Source organism: Ambystoma mexicanum, chromosome 2p (genome assembly GCF_040938575.1).
Source record: "Ambystoma mexicanum isolate Mex_15411 chromosome 2p, UKY_AmexF1_1, whole genome shotgun sequence".
NCBI classification, from domain to species: domain Eukaryota; kingdom Metazoa; phylum Chordata; class Amphibia; order Caudata; family Ambystomatidae; genus Ambystoma; species Ambystoma mexicanum.
Genome location: NC_090923.1, coordinates 550,353,056 through 550,370,026, shown reverse-complemented (window position 1 = coordinate 550,370,026; position 16,971 = coordinate 550,353,056). Strand labels below are relative to the sequence as shown.

At 43.4% G+C, this 16,971-nt stretch overlaps 1 protein-coding gene across 1 annotated transcript in view; it reads right to left on the bottom strand.

Moving 5' to 3' along the window:
- The window catches only part of DNAH1 (dynein axonemal heavy chain 1), a 3,604,831-nt gene that overhangs the window by 112,638 nt on the left and 3,475,222 nt on the right, over nucleotides 1-16,971 (bottom strand). The window contains exon 75 of the mRNA XM_069644003.1: nucleotides 8,736-8,866. Within this exon, the coding sequence (XP_069500104.1) occupies nucleotides 8,736-8,866 (131 nt within the window). The remainder of the gene's footprint in view (nucleotides 1-8,735; nucleotides 8,867-16,971) is intronic.

Below are 16,971 nucleotides of genomic sequence, written 5' to 3'. Positions count from 1 at the left end.
GCAACCGCCTATCCATGACAACTCTTATGCTGGGGAAAACCGAAAATGGTCACAAGCTCAGTTTCCCTCTAAACGTTTTTTGCAGATGAACTTGTCTCTATCCCAAAGTTGGCCCTGTCCGCATCAGCCCCACCTCATACCATCTTTGAAATCTCAGACGTTTCTGAAAGCAATCCCCAAATGGCGGAGGCCCACATGCAATTAAAAGATCCTACCTCTGCAGGAGTCTGTCCCGATACATTCACCATCAACGTCTTTTGTCAATGCTTGGATTTGACTTTTATGGACTTCATTGACTCACGGTGCGTCTCCCTCTCTCAACTCTAATGCTGGACTTCCCCTGCATCTTGTACTCATGGTGGCCCTGAATCATGCTGTTCCCATTTTCATCTTGAATCCTGGCTTGTTATTTGCTGTTCTCTCGCAACATTATGTGTTACTACTGACTCCTGCAATTGTATTCGCTTTCCCCTCTTGCTTCTCCACTTTTTGACTACTCACTCTCTGTTTTCTCCTCCTCTCCCTTTCTCCCTTTCTCCCTTTTCCTATCTCCTCCCCTCACTTTCTTCTATGTACTTACTCTATCAGAATTGTCCTTGACCTAGTATGATAGCAACCTTTTTTGTCTCCTCCCTCTCCCCTACCTGTTTTTTCCTCCCCTCCCCCCTCCAGCACTATCGGAAATGTCATCAGGTCTAGTACCTTAGTCGCTTGTTTTGTTCCTCCCCTCCCTTTCTGCACCCCTCTCCCTCATCTTTTGTTAATCTCTGGCTCTACCAGAAATGTCGTCAGGCCTAGTACGGTAGTCACCTGCCTGTTTCCATTTCCTTCCCACTCTCCCCTCCCTTCCTTATCTATGTCTTAGCTCTTGCACTTTCTCAAATGTTGCCAGGCCGAGTACGATAGTTAATTTCACATTCTTATTGTTCATGACCTGTAAGAATGTCATTTTATGTTCCCTTGTTGCCTCCCTTTCCTTGAAGCGCTTTGAAACACATTGTGTACAGGCGCTATATAAATAAACTATCATAAACTATCATTATAAGGCCATGGGGCTAGATCACTCATTTATTTCCAATCTCTCTACAATTCACACAATATAGCCAGGACAAGGTGGGTCTTTACACTGTTAGGGAGCTTCAGTAGGGACCTGCAACCATTGTCTTGCTGGAACTGGAGCTAAGAAATACTTCTCTAGGCCAAACCACTACTTATTGACCTTGTTGTGGCGATGGTCTACTAACACTCTCTGTTGGCCCCTTTATTATATTTCTCAAGTTTGGGTAACTGGTTCCTCCATCCTCAGGAAACATCAGGGAATGAAGGCAACTGAGTTTTTTTTCTCACTCCATAGAAAGTGAAGGAGTAAGTTAATAACCACTCTAAAAGGTGCTTGGCACTTGAATTGGCAGCATCTGAAACAAAAAATGAATCTCTGGCGAAAGTCCATTTAAATTTTGGCAAATCTGCCCATTTAAGATAAGACTTATTAGGACCATCTCTATATACCTTGCTTGATAGCCTCCCAAAGTGACAAATAATAAGCTCAAAAAAGCTTATTTAGTGTGCTAGTCAACTGTATCCCGAGATATTGTATCCTCTCCCCCTGAAGTGTCATTTCTCAAGCAATATTAAAATTTCTGGGTTATGTTTTCAAACAAGTATTGCTAGTTTACCTTAAAACCTGACAGAACCCCACTGCATCTTGTTTTAATTTCAGAACAATTGATTCAATTATTAGAAAAATCTGTTCACAGACAGTAACTTCCAATGCAGTTAAAAAAACAGATATAGTCGAGCATTTTTTGTTAAGCCGTAGAATTACACTTTGATCAACTAATTATATTATTTTGTTTGAAGTGCATTCCATTATAGGCCATTATAGGTGAATTGTGCCTCTACGTGGAGATCTTGGAACCCGCTTGATTGGGGATTCGTTTACTGACCGGCACTGCGAGTCGCTCCTCGGCTCTTGCCGCCGTCAGCTGCGCTACACGCTTCCTGGAGGAGGCGGAGCCACACACGGCACGTGATCTATCGCGTGACTTCGGGAGCAGCCAAAAGACTCAGGCTGCCTCCCGCTCTGTGAATTGTGCCTCTACGTGGAGATCTTGGAACCCGCTTGATTGGGGATTCGTTTACTGACCGGCACTGCGAGTCGCTCCTCGACTCTTGCCGCCGTCAGCTGCGCTACACGCTTCCTGGAGGAGGCGGAGCCACACACGGCACGTGATCTATCACGTGACTTCGGGAGCAGCCAAAAGACTCAGGCTGCCTCCCGCTCTGTGAATTGTGCCTCTATGTGGAGATCTTGGAACCCGCTTGATTGGGGATTCGTTTACTGACCGGCACTGCGAGTCGCTCCTCGACTCTTGCCGTCAGCTGCGCTACACGCTTCCTGGAGGAGGCGGAGCCACACACGGCACGTGATCTATCACGTGACTTCGGGAGCAGCCAAAAGACTCAGGCTGCCACCCTTGCGGCGTTAAGCCCGACAGGGGTGAAGGGCGCCGACTGTTCTGTGACTGTTCGGTGCTGTGACGCTATCCACAACTCGGAACCTGTAGAGGTGAGCCATTCATATTACAAACATACAAGTACAATGTCTTAGTGCACTCTTGCTCTTTTACATCGTGGAACCTGATACAATTGAAGCGAGATAGTATTTTCACGACGGTACCTATCTCTTCATCACTACCCCTTTATAGGAGAAGGGTGATTAAAATCCATCAAAACCCATGGCCAAAACCAGGCAGAACAAAACTCGATACAACCTGCGTAAAGGCCAAGAAGAGTCCAGGCACCTTCTACTGCAGAAAGCTAATAAGAATACTAATCCTACAGAGGTGGAGCGTAGATCGATTAAAGGGACTATTCCAGCTATGTTTGGGAAAATCCACACCAAGCCAACTAACGCTGGGGAGATACCAGGAACGGAAGCCAGTAATTATCAACCGCCAGTCCAACATAATAACAGTATTTCTTTGGATAATACTAACTTTAATGAGATTGATAACAACTCCCTCTTAGATTTATGCTTATCAATTCAAAAATCAATGGCCCCATTAAACAATCCGTCTACAGTATCCAACGATTGCCCACTTGTGATTGAGGCACAGGTTCTAAACGCAGCTCAGAGGGGGCAGCAAAAGCCTGGGGGACTTACTAGCCCAAGACAACCAGGTAATTCAACATCAAATATATCGGGCTCGTTCCCCATGCGCCCCTCCTCTATCTCCTCAGTGGTTTTGTCAGAGGAACGGCTATCAACTTCCCCAAATCTCTATATAAGCTCTGAAGATCTGGAATGTATGGACAAAGGAGACAGTGGAAACTCTGAAGTCTGTAATAACCTAGCCATTACAGATCTGCAAGCCTCAGTGGCTTCTCTTCAATTTGCTATGAAAATACTGCTAAAACTATGTGGGAGGATCCACGCAAACTCGATAATACAGCTGGGACTACCCAATCCTCTCATTCCCACTGGGCAAGATCTATCCAACCAGTATCCCCCTAATGGCGACGAAGGACAGGATTCACAGATGATACCCGATAATTTAGATAAACCTATAGAGAAAGCCTTGGAAATACCTCTGACAAAAAAACAGCGACGTCAACAAAGACGCCTAGCTTCAAAAAATTTGGTGGCTGAAATAGCCTCCCCTTTACCTGCCACTAATGCCCCAGCAATACGTGCAAAAAAATCTAAACGTAAGAAGCGAAATACCAAGAAAAATGCTAAGAAAGGGTTGGGGACCCTAACAAGTTGGATCATCCCGGATATTCCACAGGAAATCACCAGCACGATTATGGAGGACCCCAACTCTGACCTCTCTACTAGCTCAGTTGAAGTGGACACTATATGCTCGCACCAAGAAGAACAGCATAAAGTGGACAACAAGGGACCCCCTAACCCACTGGAAACAACAGAAATTGATACCCCTAATACAAGCAAAATATGCATTATTAAAAACTTAAATCAAAAGAAGATGGACAAGTGGTTGACAAGAACGGAGGTTTTGAATAAACTGCATCTGATCCCACAATTGCGGGTAATCCGCTCGGAGGACTTCTCTTTTGTAGAACCACTTACCGTATGCAATCCCAATGTAACAGCCCTCCATTGCTGTGTCTTGGCATCTGCTCAATTGATTCGCTCTCATAAACAATGTCTATTACAGGTAGGGGTGGAAGTAGATGCTTGTAAAGAGAAGGAGGATCCCTTACTTCCAAGTGTTGAGCCAACGGCAGCCCCAAATAAGAGTGGTATACCCACCCAAAAAACGGGAAAGAATGTACAGATGGTAGACATTCAAAATACACTGAAATGGTTGGCAGATTCGCTGCCCCTAGTTCTACAACAATCATGAGATCAAACCCTGTTAAGCTGGAATACACATGGTCATCAACATTTTCTTACCAACAAGGGCTCTCTAACAATGATAAGTAAATATCCCATCTTTCTATTACAAGAAACTTGGCTGCTACAGCAGACAGCCATGGATGGGTACACTATTTATCACACCCTTGCGAAGAAAGGCATACGCGGACGACCATACGGTGGTCTAGCGATTGGGATATCCAATAAGCTGAAAAGTAGAATGATCCCAGTGGATAGTGATTACCTGTGTGCTGCTGCTCTGACCGTCAAGATTAAAGCAAGATGGGAAGAAATGTTATTAATAAATATATATAACCCCCCGGGCGCAAAGCATAGAGAACATATACAAGATACCCTGCATAATCTCTTAAGTGATTGGAATGTAACCAACGGTAGAGATTTTGTTATTTTGGCTGGGGATTTAAATTGTAGAATTAACAGTGGTAGTGGTACAAGTAATAATCAGCTTCTAACAAGCAATAGTATATGGAATCAGGCTTATACGGATATAGAGGGGATGTGTTGGAGGGCCTTCTTTGAATGCTGGGACCTTGAAATAATAAATGGTCGTACTAGAAACGATTGCCCTGGTAAATTTACATGGAAGAATGGGAGCAGCGTGAGCACCTTAGACTATATCTATACTAGTGTAGAGATCGCATTAATTGTAAAAGATATGAAGGTGACCGAGTACAAATGGAGTGATCATGACCCGCTGATATTATCATTGGGACTCAGCCACCCGGATGCTGCATTGGTTAATATGGGAGATCTCGTAATTAATCATTCCCTAAACCGTATTTCCTGGTCAACAAATAATATCCTAAAGGCCACAAGGGCGTCCGAAGAGTGGGATATTGAACAATTAAATTTGTTTATGCAAAAGTCACCGGAACAAATAGAAAATTGGATAAGTAAGTTCTCTGCACTGCACGGTTCCCATAAAATGGGCCTGATGGTGGGCAAGGCCTCAAACGAATTAAAATTCGACCGTGCAATCAGAGATAGGAAACGCAAGCTTAGAGGAGAGATGAGGTATATAAGAAATGGCCCGGACCCCAAGAGGATGATTGCCTCCAAAATAAGAAAGTTGAAGACCACTTACCAAATATGGCTAAAAATACACAAAAACGCAAGGAAGTTAGAAAGGTGGCAACATACAGTCAGAACATTATGTGGTAAGAACACTCGCAAAATTTGGTCCATATTGGGAAAGGTGAAGGAGAAAACTCTACCCAGTATGGTTAATTCTATAGGAGGTGACAAATGGATTTCCTTTTTGGAAACGAGAAATATGGGGAGCAGCCCTGGGACTTATATTCCCAAGGCCAGCAAACCCCATATTCCCCCATTCTCAGTTTCTGTGGAGGACCTACAGATAAGAATTAAGGCCCTAAACACCTCACGAGCCCCTGGGCCTAATGGCCTTTCTAATATGGTGCTGAGGAGCAACCCCCTCTTTTGGGCAAACCTCTTGAAAATATTGTTTGATAAGATATTAAACGAAGGTAGTATACCGACATCTTGGCAGGCAGCCATCATCATACCTGTCTTCAAGAAAGGTAGCAGGTCCGATCCTATGAACTACCGGCTCTTATCTATGCTAGACTGCTCTGGGAAACTGTTTGCAGCACGCATCTTGAAAGAATTGCTAATATGGGTAGAGAAAGCTGGGATCCTAGATCAATTCCAGAGTGGTTTTAGAGCAGGCTATTCTACTTCCAACAATATATTTATTATGAATACTCTGAGAAGTAAGGCTCTATCTCGTGCAAATCCCCCTCTATATGCACTATATATAGATTTTAAGGCGGCTTTTGACTCGGTCAATCGCTCCCTTCTATGGAACAAATTGAGGAATCTAGGCTGCCCTGAACCTTTATTGTATTATTTAGAGCTATTACATTCAAATAATACTGTTCAAGTTAGGCTGGACAATTTGGGTTCGGTAACCAAACCCATCCCTCAGAGGCGAGGAGTAAAGCAAGGATGTGTTACTGCTCCAACATTGTATAACTTGTTTATCTCAGATATACCCAAATGTCTTCTAGGGATTAATAATTGTCCCCCTAAGTTAGGTTCCTACCACTGCCCACTTTTAGCTTATGCAGACGATTTGGTGATCATGGATCACACTTTTAGTGGTATCCTGAGATCAGCCAAACAGCTATGGCGTTATGCAGAAAGCAACGAACTAGTTATTAACAATAGTAAGACCAAGTTGTTGTTATACACTGCTGGTAGAGTGGCTAGACCAAGAATGATGATGGGTGCGGTCGAAATTGAATATACATACATGTACAGATATTTGGGGGTAGAATTTGATAACAAAGGAAAGTATTTCACTTGCATCCAGGAGCGCAAAACAAAAGCTGCTCAACTTACAGCTTTAGTCTATAAATTTACACGAGAGCAATGCGGATTCTCAATTTGGGCAGCACGTCAGTTATATATCCAATGTTTGGCTCCTATGGTGACGTATGGTTTAGATCCACTGATAAATATGAACTTAGGATGGTTACAACTGATTGAGGGTAAGTTCTGGAGGAAAATCCTCGGCCTTCCACAGTGTATTCCCATGGCAATTATCAGACTTGAGCTAGGAATCTTCTCCCTTAGAGCCATGGTATTAAGAAAGAGGATGGAATTCCATATTAAACTCAATAATAAACCAACAAACAATCTATTACTGACGATTAGGGAAGATTGTGCGGCTGGTAGACAGGCTAAATTTGAAAATCAGATTCGATCTCTGACGGAAGAAATTAGCTGGTCACCTGAATGGGGCCGGGAAAATGAAGTCCTGATTACCAGCATGCGCAATCGCCTCAACCTGTGGGATTGGCAGAACAATTTTAAACATCTTAATAGTCTGAAAAGCTATAGCTTTATTCTATTTATGCTATATACCTATGGAAAGGCGCAACTCTATCTAAATCAGTGCCCATCAGAACATCTGAGGCGGTTTATCCTATTAATGCGCCTCAATCACTTACCGACTCTATCCACCCAGGGCCCTGCACTGGGGCTAAGCCTAGCAGAAAGATATTGTAGGATTTGTGATCTCCCTACTGAACCTGAGACGGCTCAACACGTGCTGACGAGCTGCGGCAGGATGAGAATAGAGTATATCAAGTATCTGGGCGAATTTGTCCATAACACAGACTATATGGGCCAGGCAGATTTTTGGAAGCAGTGTGTTAACACATATAACCCTAAACTGCACTTAGCACTTTTTCAGGTCTGGCTCGTGGCAATTGCTCTCATAAAATTAAATTCAAGGGGGTCTTCCCCCGATAAGTAATTGACATTTTGTTATGTAAGCATGAAATGTTTTATCTTAATTATGAATCAGAATATGTTGTTTACTCATCTCTTTTAGATTTTGACTCGAATTCATATATAAATTAACTATCTAGAAATTGTATCAAGGATTTTACTAAGACTTGGAATTGTTTTCTACTTTACTGTATTCTATTTATGTATTTTAGATATCTGATGTTAATTTATGTGTAAAGTTTTTTACATTTGTTTAAAACTGTATCACATTAATAAATAATAATTATAGGCCATAACTGTTCACATTAAAAAAAAAAGATTGGAGGAGATTTTGGGGCTAACTCCCATGAGTGCTTCCTTTTTCAAGTCAAATGTTCAAGACTCTAAGCTGCCTATACTCTGTTCATGAAGTGGGGCAAGCATGTATACACTTTAGTTCAGCAGTATATGTCACTAGGTGCCTGGCACCATCTTGGAGACGACATTGAGTGCCTGTCCTGCAGGACATTACATAGTGCAACATGTTGAGTATATTGAAAACATTGGGCATGGGCTGTGCAGTTTGTTTGTACCGCAACGCCACTGAGTGGTTAGGCCTATTGTCCCATATTACAAATGTCAATGACTAGTACTCTACCCCATCTAAGTACCAAGTGGCAATATCACCAAAATAAAGTACATTTACATGGATGGGAAATAAGGGACATTTCAGCAGGGTAGAGGAACATGATGTGGTTCTGTAGCATGGTAACAGTTAAATTTGGAGAGCAAGATTTGTAGATTTCAGAACAAGATGTGTTTCAGTGTGGGAAGCAGGATATTTAACAGCTTTGTGGAGAAAGATGAGATTTGTATGGGAAACAGGGCACAGTTATGTCTACAAAGTAACATACAATATAATTTATGTAAAAAGGATGAGCAGAGAATCCATTGTGTTTTGGTGATGGGAACAGGATTGTTGTAGGTTTTGGATGCAAGATGTGAGGTTGGAGAGATGGGACAGTATTAATCTGTAGCGAGCAAAATGCAGGTGAATAATATGCAATATGGTCAAATCATAATTGTAGTACTTTACCGAATTACTTCCTGCATCAACACTGTGTTCATAGATTCTTCATACATGACTGGATACTTGGCCATCACTTCTCGAACATCTATTGGCTTAGGGGTCTTTGCCAAGATATTCCCGGAGATCTCCTCGACCATCTGAAATGCATTGTGAAAAATAATGAAAAGGATGACGAGAAAAATTTACTTACTTTTATTATCAGTTTGCCATTAGCTGTATTTTCATAAACTTCAGAAACAATGGAATATGCCTTTGGAGTATCTCTTCTTGTGTGCTTGATCTTAGGAAACACCGTTGAAGACATACAGCTATCTCCAAAATAACAAAAAGCATATAACTCTGTCATATTTCTTCTTACATCAAAACTGCCGAAAGACAGCAAAGAGGAAAAAAGAAAAGAAAGAAAACCAAATAGGAAGCCTATGTAACATACATACGAATTACCACTTAAAAGCAATAAAGCTAATTCAGAGTTCCACAATGAATGGTTATGATAGTTAGAAGGTAGGTTATTTATTTTTCTGGCTACTCAAGAGTTGGGGGTCTTCTCTTCTTCCCCCCCCCAACTCTATCACTTGATCACCTACTGGGAAGGGAGGGTTGTTTATGAATGTAGTAATGATGCCCATGAAGGAGAAGAACAAATGACTTGCTAGGGTAATGTTCTTCCTGATGGATTGCTCCTCCCACATATTCCTCATTTAAACTATATCCTAAAAACTGATATGCTATGAAGTAGCCCTTAACAGTGGCAGTGCCAGATCCCTCTCTCTGCACCAAGAGCACAATTTCTTACAGCAAAAGTTGTAGATTGCCTTAGTCAAAATAACAATGGTCTGGACGGTTATCCAGGGCAAGGCCAGAGGTTGAGATTAATTCTAAACCATGCATCCATTACTTCTTTTGTTTTGCTGTAGATTGCATGTTTTGAGTTGGAGAGGAGAACCCCCCACAACCTCTGCCGGGCTGTGCCAGTCTCTATATTCTCAACAGCCATGCATGGAGATTCAGGGTGCTGAAATTGGGATGTAGAACTTGTCCCTCCACCGTGATAGAGAAGTTCCACTCTCTTCAGGAGGCATCGATGAGGGCACGGGGACATGTCAAGGCGATCCGGATACAACATCCTCCAAGCCAATCCAGCGCAATAATTAGGATCAACATGGTCTTGAATTGCTGCAGCCTCCTGAGAACATGCAGGAGGATGGGAATCGGTGGGAATGCATTAAGTAGCTTGAAACATCGGTTCACCACAAACACATCCCAGAGTGTCCATTTCAGAGGACACTTCCTGGAGCTGTAACGCTTACCTGGACTCCTTGGGAGCGTAATACGTTCCCAGCCTGTGGACTTGATACCTTGGAGCCTTTAGGATTCTTTTTTCTATTTGAACAAACAAAGGACAACAATAGAAAAGCTATAACATCTATTAACTGAGATTATACTATATTAAATGTGTATTCCCCTAAAATCACTCTCTACTAACTCTAGGACTGAATTCCCTTCTCAACTGTGTTTTATTATTGTGGAGCTCTCCATCCTGCTTTTCTACAGTGGCGCGTTGAGATGGAGAAACAATGGTAACTTGGGATGCTGATGAATTCTGTAGCTTCTTACCTTAAATTGTCTATTCTTTCAAGAATGAGGTTTTGGGTAAGTCAGCAGGTGAAGATAGTGTAATCTTGAGGGCTAGAATAGATTCCTACATTGGAGAGATCTCTCTTTCTAACTACTTGTGTCTTTTTCTCTTTTTCGCAGGTTTGAGGAATTTGGGAAAAGAATTATGGCTGGGGAGATACTCAGGATGAGAAAACATCTTAAACCTAAGTTCGACAATACAGAGTAATAGCAGCCTGCGAAGTGGAGCGCGGTAACAACTGAGGTGAAAACTCGCGGAACCTTCAGGTACGTGAACGTCTTCTATGTAAAACTGTTAAGTTTGTTTATTAATCAAATACCTTTTGTGTTGTCTGCAGGTTTTCGGAAAGTTGAGGAAAATACCTTCGGAAGATGCGGTGGCTGCGGATGAAACTTCTGACTGAAGACGCTGCGAAGGTGAACGAAACTTCTCACGGAAGATACTGTGGCTGTGAGTGAGAACTTCTGACTGAACATACTGCGGCTGAGAGCGTATAAATAATCTTACTGAATATTACATCATCAGAGATAACTTCTGTTGGGTAAGTCTCTTCAGTGAACTATGATGCTCTGTAACTCTTCGTAAAACTAATGTCTCTATTATTCTCTTTTTTCCTCAGGTTCTGAGGAGAAACGCCGGTAGCGTTACCCGCTGTCAGCGGAGAAGACGCGAAGCGCACGTTCCAGCGGAGGTGGGGCTTAAGTAGCTCCATCTGCTAATATGAATAGAATGTGCTGTTATTTGTAAATCGGTTTTGCAGCGGCCATCTTAAGTGTATGAATTTACTATTGAACATCACTGGTGTCTATGGAAGTAGATGCTGTGAATGGTGTAAATGCCATATGTGCCAGGCTAACACCCACCTTTGACCTGCTGATGGTTTTAATGTGCTCTGCCTAGCCTGTATGCCTGAATAAGGGCTATCCTCACAGACTGGGGTCATGACAGGAGCAGAACAGCTCGCACTTACTGTTGGCATGGGTGGTGACCACATCCAACTGAGGGGTGTAAGGGTGTCGAACAAGGAAACTGACACAAGGGTGGCATGTTTGTTATAGACTTTTATTGATAGTACAAATAATCCTCACTATCCCTAAGAGGGGTTTTCCCTGCCTCAAACTAATACTAAAGGATCTGTCAGAATGTCTGTCCAAATGCAAGTCTACTATCTATCCCTTACACTACAACTAAAGACTAATATAATCCAACTGAAAGTTCCTTCTCCAGGAGAATGACTCCCTTCTCCTGGTATATGGGTGGTGTTTCACGGGGAATGACTCCCTTCCCCTGGCTCGTAGTTCCAGCACATTGTACAGTCAACTTTCCAGACCGGGAGAATGGCTCCTTTCTCCTGGATCTTGCCTGCACTTTCCAATACAGTTCACAACAAGGCCAGGGGGAATGAATGGCGTCTCTTCCGTGTACTCAAAAGGATTTGGTTTTCTTACCAGGAGAATGACTCCCTTCTCCTGGTGTTTGAAAGTTCTTTTCCAACTTGGGTTTTATCTTGACACTCTTTCACTTTATCAGCAAAGTCCCGAGTCCGATTTATATCGGGGTCCCAGACCCTTCTCTGGTAGTCAGTGTGCTTATCTCCACCACTGATAATAGGAAGATTTCCTCGGATGCTTGGTTATCCTTTGTTGGCATCCCAGACCCTTCACTGGTGGTCAGTGGACTTATCTCCACCACTGGGATGAAGAGGATTTCTTCGGATGCACTCTTTGCCTTGTTTTGGGTCCCCGTCCCTTGATGGCCCTCTGATAGGCCTCACACTTGCCTCGTGATAAAGCAGATAATTCTTTACACCCCCAACTTCCTGACCGGTCCGCCCCTGCTTCCCTTTACTTTCTGGAACTTGCCCGCATGGCACTGATCTCTCCAGGAACTGGGGTCGTTATTCTTCCCGGTTCCCGTCGGCTTCGTCACTGCTTCTGTGGCAGCTCCAAGTGTTGTGACTTCTTGCAGTCTCTGCACCGTTTGGGGACTGCATAGTCCACCTCCGCCTGGAGGTTATGCCACTGCTTCACCTGCTTCCCGCTTGGCTCGGTCCTGCCGACACAGAACCCGCCACAGACTCCCTCAGCCACTCGCCGGCGTTCTCTACCGAGCCCTTGCTTTGGGTCGAGTGCAGACTTCGAAACTCTGGGATTCTCCAACGAGGGAGGAAGAAGACACTGAGTCCCTCTTCTATTTCCTCTTTATTTTAATTTTATTTATTTATAACGTGCCAGAGCCCGAGGGCACCAGGGTGCATATATACACATAAAACAACAAGTACAGGATATTAATGATTTCTTAAAGGGGGGGGGCTAGCAACAAGTTTGGTGTTTGTGGATCTTAGGGATGGTAGGGATTCATACCATGAAGTAACTGACTTCTGGTAACTTGGGGATTTCCCATAGAGGCACTTATGAACTAAACTTGCTGCTTTGAATTGACACCTGGCCGCGACAGGGAGTCAATGTAGCCCCTGCCGGTGAGTAAAGATGCAGCATTTTCTCAGGACTTTTTTTTACGATCTGGACTGCGTCTGGAGAGGCTGGATACTTTTTTTTTTTATATAGGCACCTACTAAGTGCACCCTACAATGGTCTATTCTTGATAGAATAGTTGCCTGGGCGATGGTGGATGAATTATCCTTGTTAAGATATGGGCGAATGTTACTGAGCAATTTAAAGGTGGTACAAGCAGTTTTTGACGGCCAAGTTCACATGGGATTCTGCGCTTAAAGAGCAGTCAGTTTGCACGCAGATTGTTTTAATTTTCTTCTTTACTAGAATGCTATAGTCCTGGATGGAGAAAGACTGGTAGCAATTAAAGAGTTTATCCCTAGCTTGGGTGGAGCCAAAGACAAGGAGCTCGGTTTTGTCCTTGTTGAGGCACATCCAGTTGTCTACCATCCAGGCGTCCACTATATTGTAGATGTTTTGAAGCAGTAGACTGTCGGCTGCATAATGCCCTGAGATCTCCAGGACCAATTGAGTATTGTCTGCAATATTGGTCCGAAATACTCCAGATTCTTCTAAGAGGCTGCATAGAGATAGGATGTATAGATTAAACAGTATCAGGGACATGCATGCTCCTTGTGGCACCCCACAGGTGGAAAGAGTGGGGTCTGTGGTAGCATAACCCTAGCAGACTTTAGATTGTCTTCCAGTCAGGAAGGAATGTATCCATTTGCAAGTTATTTCAGAGGAGTTTTAATTGTCCTTTAAGATGTGTAGGAGTCGCTCGTAATCTAATAAATCAAACGCGGCCGATAAATCTAGTAAAACCAGAAGGCCGGACTTGCCCCCGTCCATGATGTTCACCATGTAGCTCTGGAGATCAATGAGGGCCGACTCTGTGCTATGAGCAGGACGGAAGCCGGACTTGTCTTGGATGTAACATATTGATGGTTTCAATGTGGATCTGAATCTGGCGAGTAGCTTCTTTATCTAAGACCTTCAAGAAAAAACTGCAGTTCGTGATGGGTCTTAGGTTTGCTGCGTCATTGGGGTACAGTCCAGTTTTTTAGGAGGGTAGTAACAGTAACATTTGTAATGCAGTCAGACACTGAGTGCGTACGAAAGGAGGCATTGATAAATCTTGCTAGGAATGCAGAGAAAATATCCTTATCGTCTATGATCATTTTGGGGGGGGGGTTACATTATCTGGTCCAGCCAACAGGTCGCATGGTACTCAGGGTGGACAACAGTTCTAGGCTAGATACTTGGGTAAAGCTAAAGGAAGTGCAATCTTCTAATGGGGCAAGGGATTGGGGGGGGAAGGGGCAGGAGTGGTCTGAGGGGGTATGCTTGATAAGTTTAGGCACGCAATGATCTGGTTTCAAATTTAGTCCCTAGACTTAAGTATTTTTTCTTGGAAGGCATTCTGTATTCTAGTGCAATCTACATTGGAAGGTGTAAATGGCATCAATAGGGCTTTGGGATTTTCGAAGAACTTTAGTATCTGAAACAGCTTCTTTGGTTTATAATTAGCCTCTGAGATTTGATGGTTATAGAAGTTCTTTTTTGACTCTGTGATCCAATCCTTATAGGCTTTCTCAAGAGTCTTCCATGCGTTTTTATTGTCAGATGAGGGGCATATAAGCCAACGCCTCTCTGCCCTTCTTTTTTTAGTTTTCAGAGATCTAAATTCAGGTGATAACCATATTTGATGGTTGGGATTGTTCTGGACAGCATTCGATTTGAGAGGGGCGAGCTTATACAGAAGAGAGGTGAATTTGATGTTGAAGGTCTCAATTAGTGCATCAGGGGAGTCTGTCTCCAAGGTCGAGGACATGATCTTTGTGATGCATTCTTGGAGATGGGGAGTTCAGACTTTCTTCAGGTTTCAATTAGTGACCATTTTAGGAGGGTTGGAAAGCTTGGATGGAGGTGCTTGAAGATGGATATCAAAGTTGATCAAGAAATGGTCTGACCAGATATAGGGGTGGTGTTATTGATCTGAGCCTTAAGATTTTGTATAACGATCCAGTCCAGGATGTTCCCTTTGGGTTGGTAGGATCAGAATTCAAGACACGATGGTTGATATTATTTAAGCCGGACTCGAGCATGATAGCCTCTTTGTCAGAGGGATCCCCTCGTCAGCGATTAAGATCACCCAGGAATTGGGTGGCACTATTAATCCGTTTAAGGTCTGCTAGGATATGTAATATTTTGTCATTAAAATAGTCCATGACACTTGGAGGGCGGTAGACCAAGATGAAGTTTATGCAGCTGCAGGGCTTTATAGAGCTTACTCTGCCCCAGCATAACGTCAACACCTGTTGTCAATGGCTCCTTGACATTCCTCATGCCTACTGTGAGCCACTTCATCTCAGTACTAGCACAGTCAGTAATCCTCAAGTTTTCTGTGCTCTTCTTCATTCTAGTATGTTCTGTCTTAGTTGTACCCCTTGCACTACAGAAATACATCAGTTTACATTCAATATAGTGGTTTGAAATGGAGGGGAGGGCCTAAGGCATGTGAGAGTGTGAGGTTATACAACGGGTTGTACCCAAAGTGATCGTCCTTAAACCCAGAGAGGGAGTCCCTCCCCATGAGGTCCTCGTGCATTTTAACCACTCGTAGGGTGACTATTGGGTAGCGGCCGCATGTACCTAGCCTCCTGGAAAGAGGCACCCCCCCCTGGGGACGAGTGGCGATACCTAGCGAATCATCACAGGGGGTTGCCCAAAGGTTAAAGATTTCTACAAGAACCTTCTGGCACTGCTACCACTTGTAGGACAGTGAGCCTGCCTGTTCTGGGCATCCACCACCGCATTCTACTTCCTGGCCAGACAGGCTGCCAACAGGATACTGTCGGTCTTAAAAGCCCAGCTCAATTTTCTTTTTATAACGGGATCCTGACCTTCCCTTGTATGGATTCTGCTCTTCCCCTGTGCCCTGTTAGCCTCAAGCAGTGCGGTGGGATCATCTGTACACATCAGTGTTGAGTTCAAGGCTGACGTTTTAGGAAAATATCTAGTATTAAGGTTTCTCAAACAAGAAGTTCATCTCAGGTGGGAAATGTGAAAGGGCAATAGGGATTCTGATCACCAAGGGGGTCTCATTTGGAGACATAAGGCCCAAATGGGTTGTTACTGTTGATAAAGGGCAATTCTTTGGCCATTGATCACCCTATCTGTGCATGCCCTCAAGGAGAAACAGGACACATGCTTTGAGAATTTACTCACAAAGAATGTTCCTTTTCCAAGGGGTAAATCATCATGGGAGGGGTCTTTTAACAAAGTCTTAGATCTCAAAGCCAATAAATTACTTGTCCCTGCTGAAGCAGACCTCAGGAGAAACCCAATAGTCCCAGCTAGAATCCTGTGCAAATTATCATTGACTTCCAACCAGATTAGGATCTCACTCAAGGCCAAGGATAAGATTAAGGAGCTCACCGCTAGGCCAACATGTTCCCGGAAACTCTCAGGGAACTGAGGATTCTCAAGGGAAGCTGGAGGCCCATCTTGCAAATTACACAGCACAATCAGTCCTTAGAACACGTCAATCATATTACACAAAGAGGAACAAGGAAATCTACCCTGGCTAACAAATTAAAACACACTCATACTAGGAACTACGGAAAGTATCTTGCTGACCCAGAAGATCATAACCAGTAAGATGAAGAAAGGAAGGTAGAACTAAGCAAACGTATTAAAAATCAATAACGTCAGAGGAGTGCCTGGACTAAGAGGGCCCCTCAGAACTACTTAGATGGAGTTTTCTCTTCTGATGACTTATGGAAGGGCTTCTATGGAGGGATTGGTGTAATTTTAATTATTTTTGTTTTGGTTTTTATTCAACAATCCACACTGAATTCACAAATAAATATTCAGCTTCCCAGGATCTCTCCCCCTGCCAGAAGTGGTGTCTGTCTCTTCTTGGTGTTGGATTTCCTTCACAGCTCATAGTATGTCAATTATTCAGATCTTGTGCGGACACCATTTTACCATGTAGTCGCTTTGTAGGTATGTCAACATTGGACCCCATTCCTGTTTGAATTTCCTCTGGTCTCCTTGGATTTTATATGTTACCCATTCTAAAGCCACAAAGTTCCACACTTTCTGCAGTCAGTTCTGCATCGTGGGCGCAGTATATTGTTTCCAT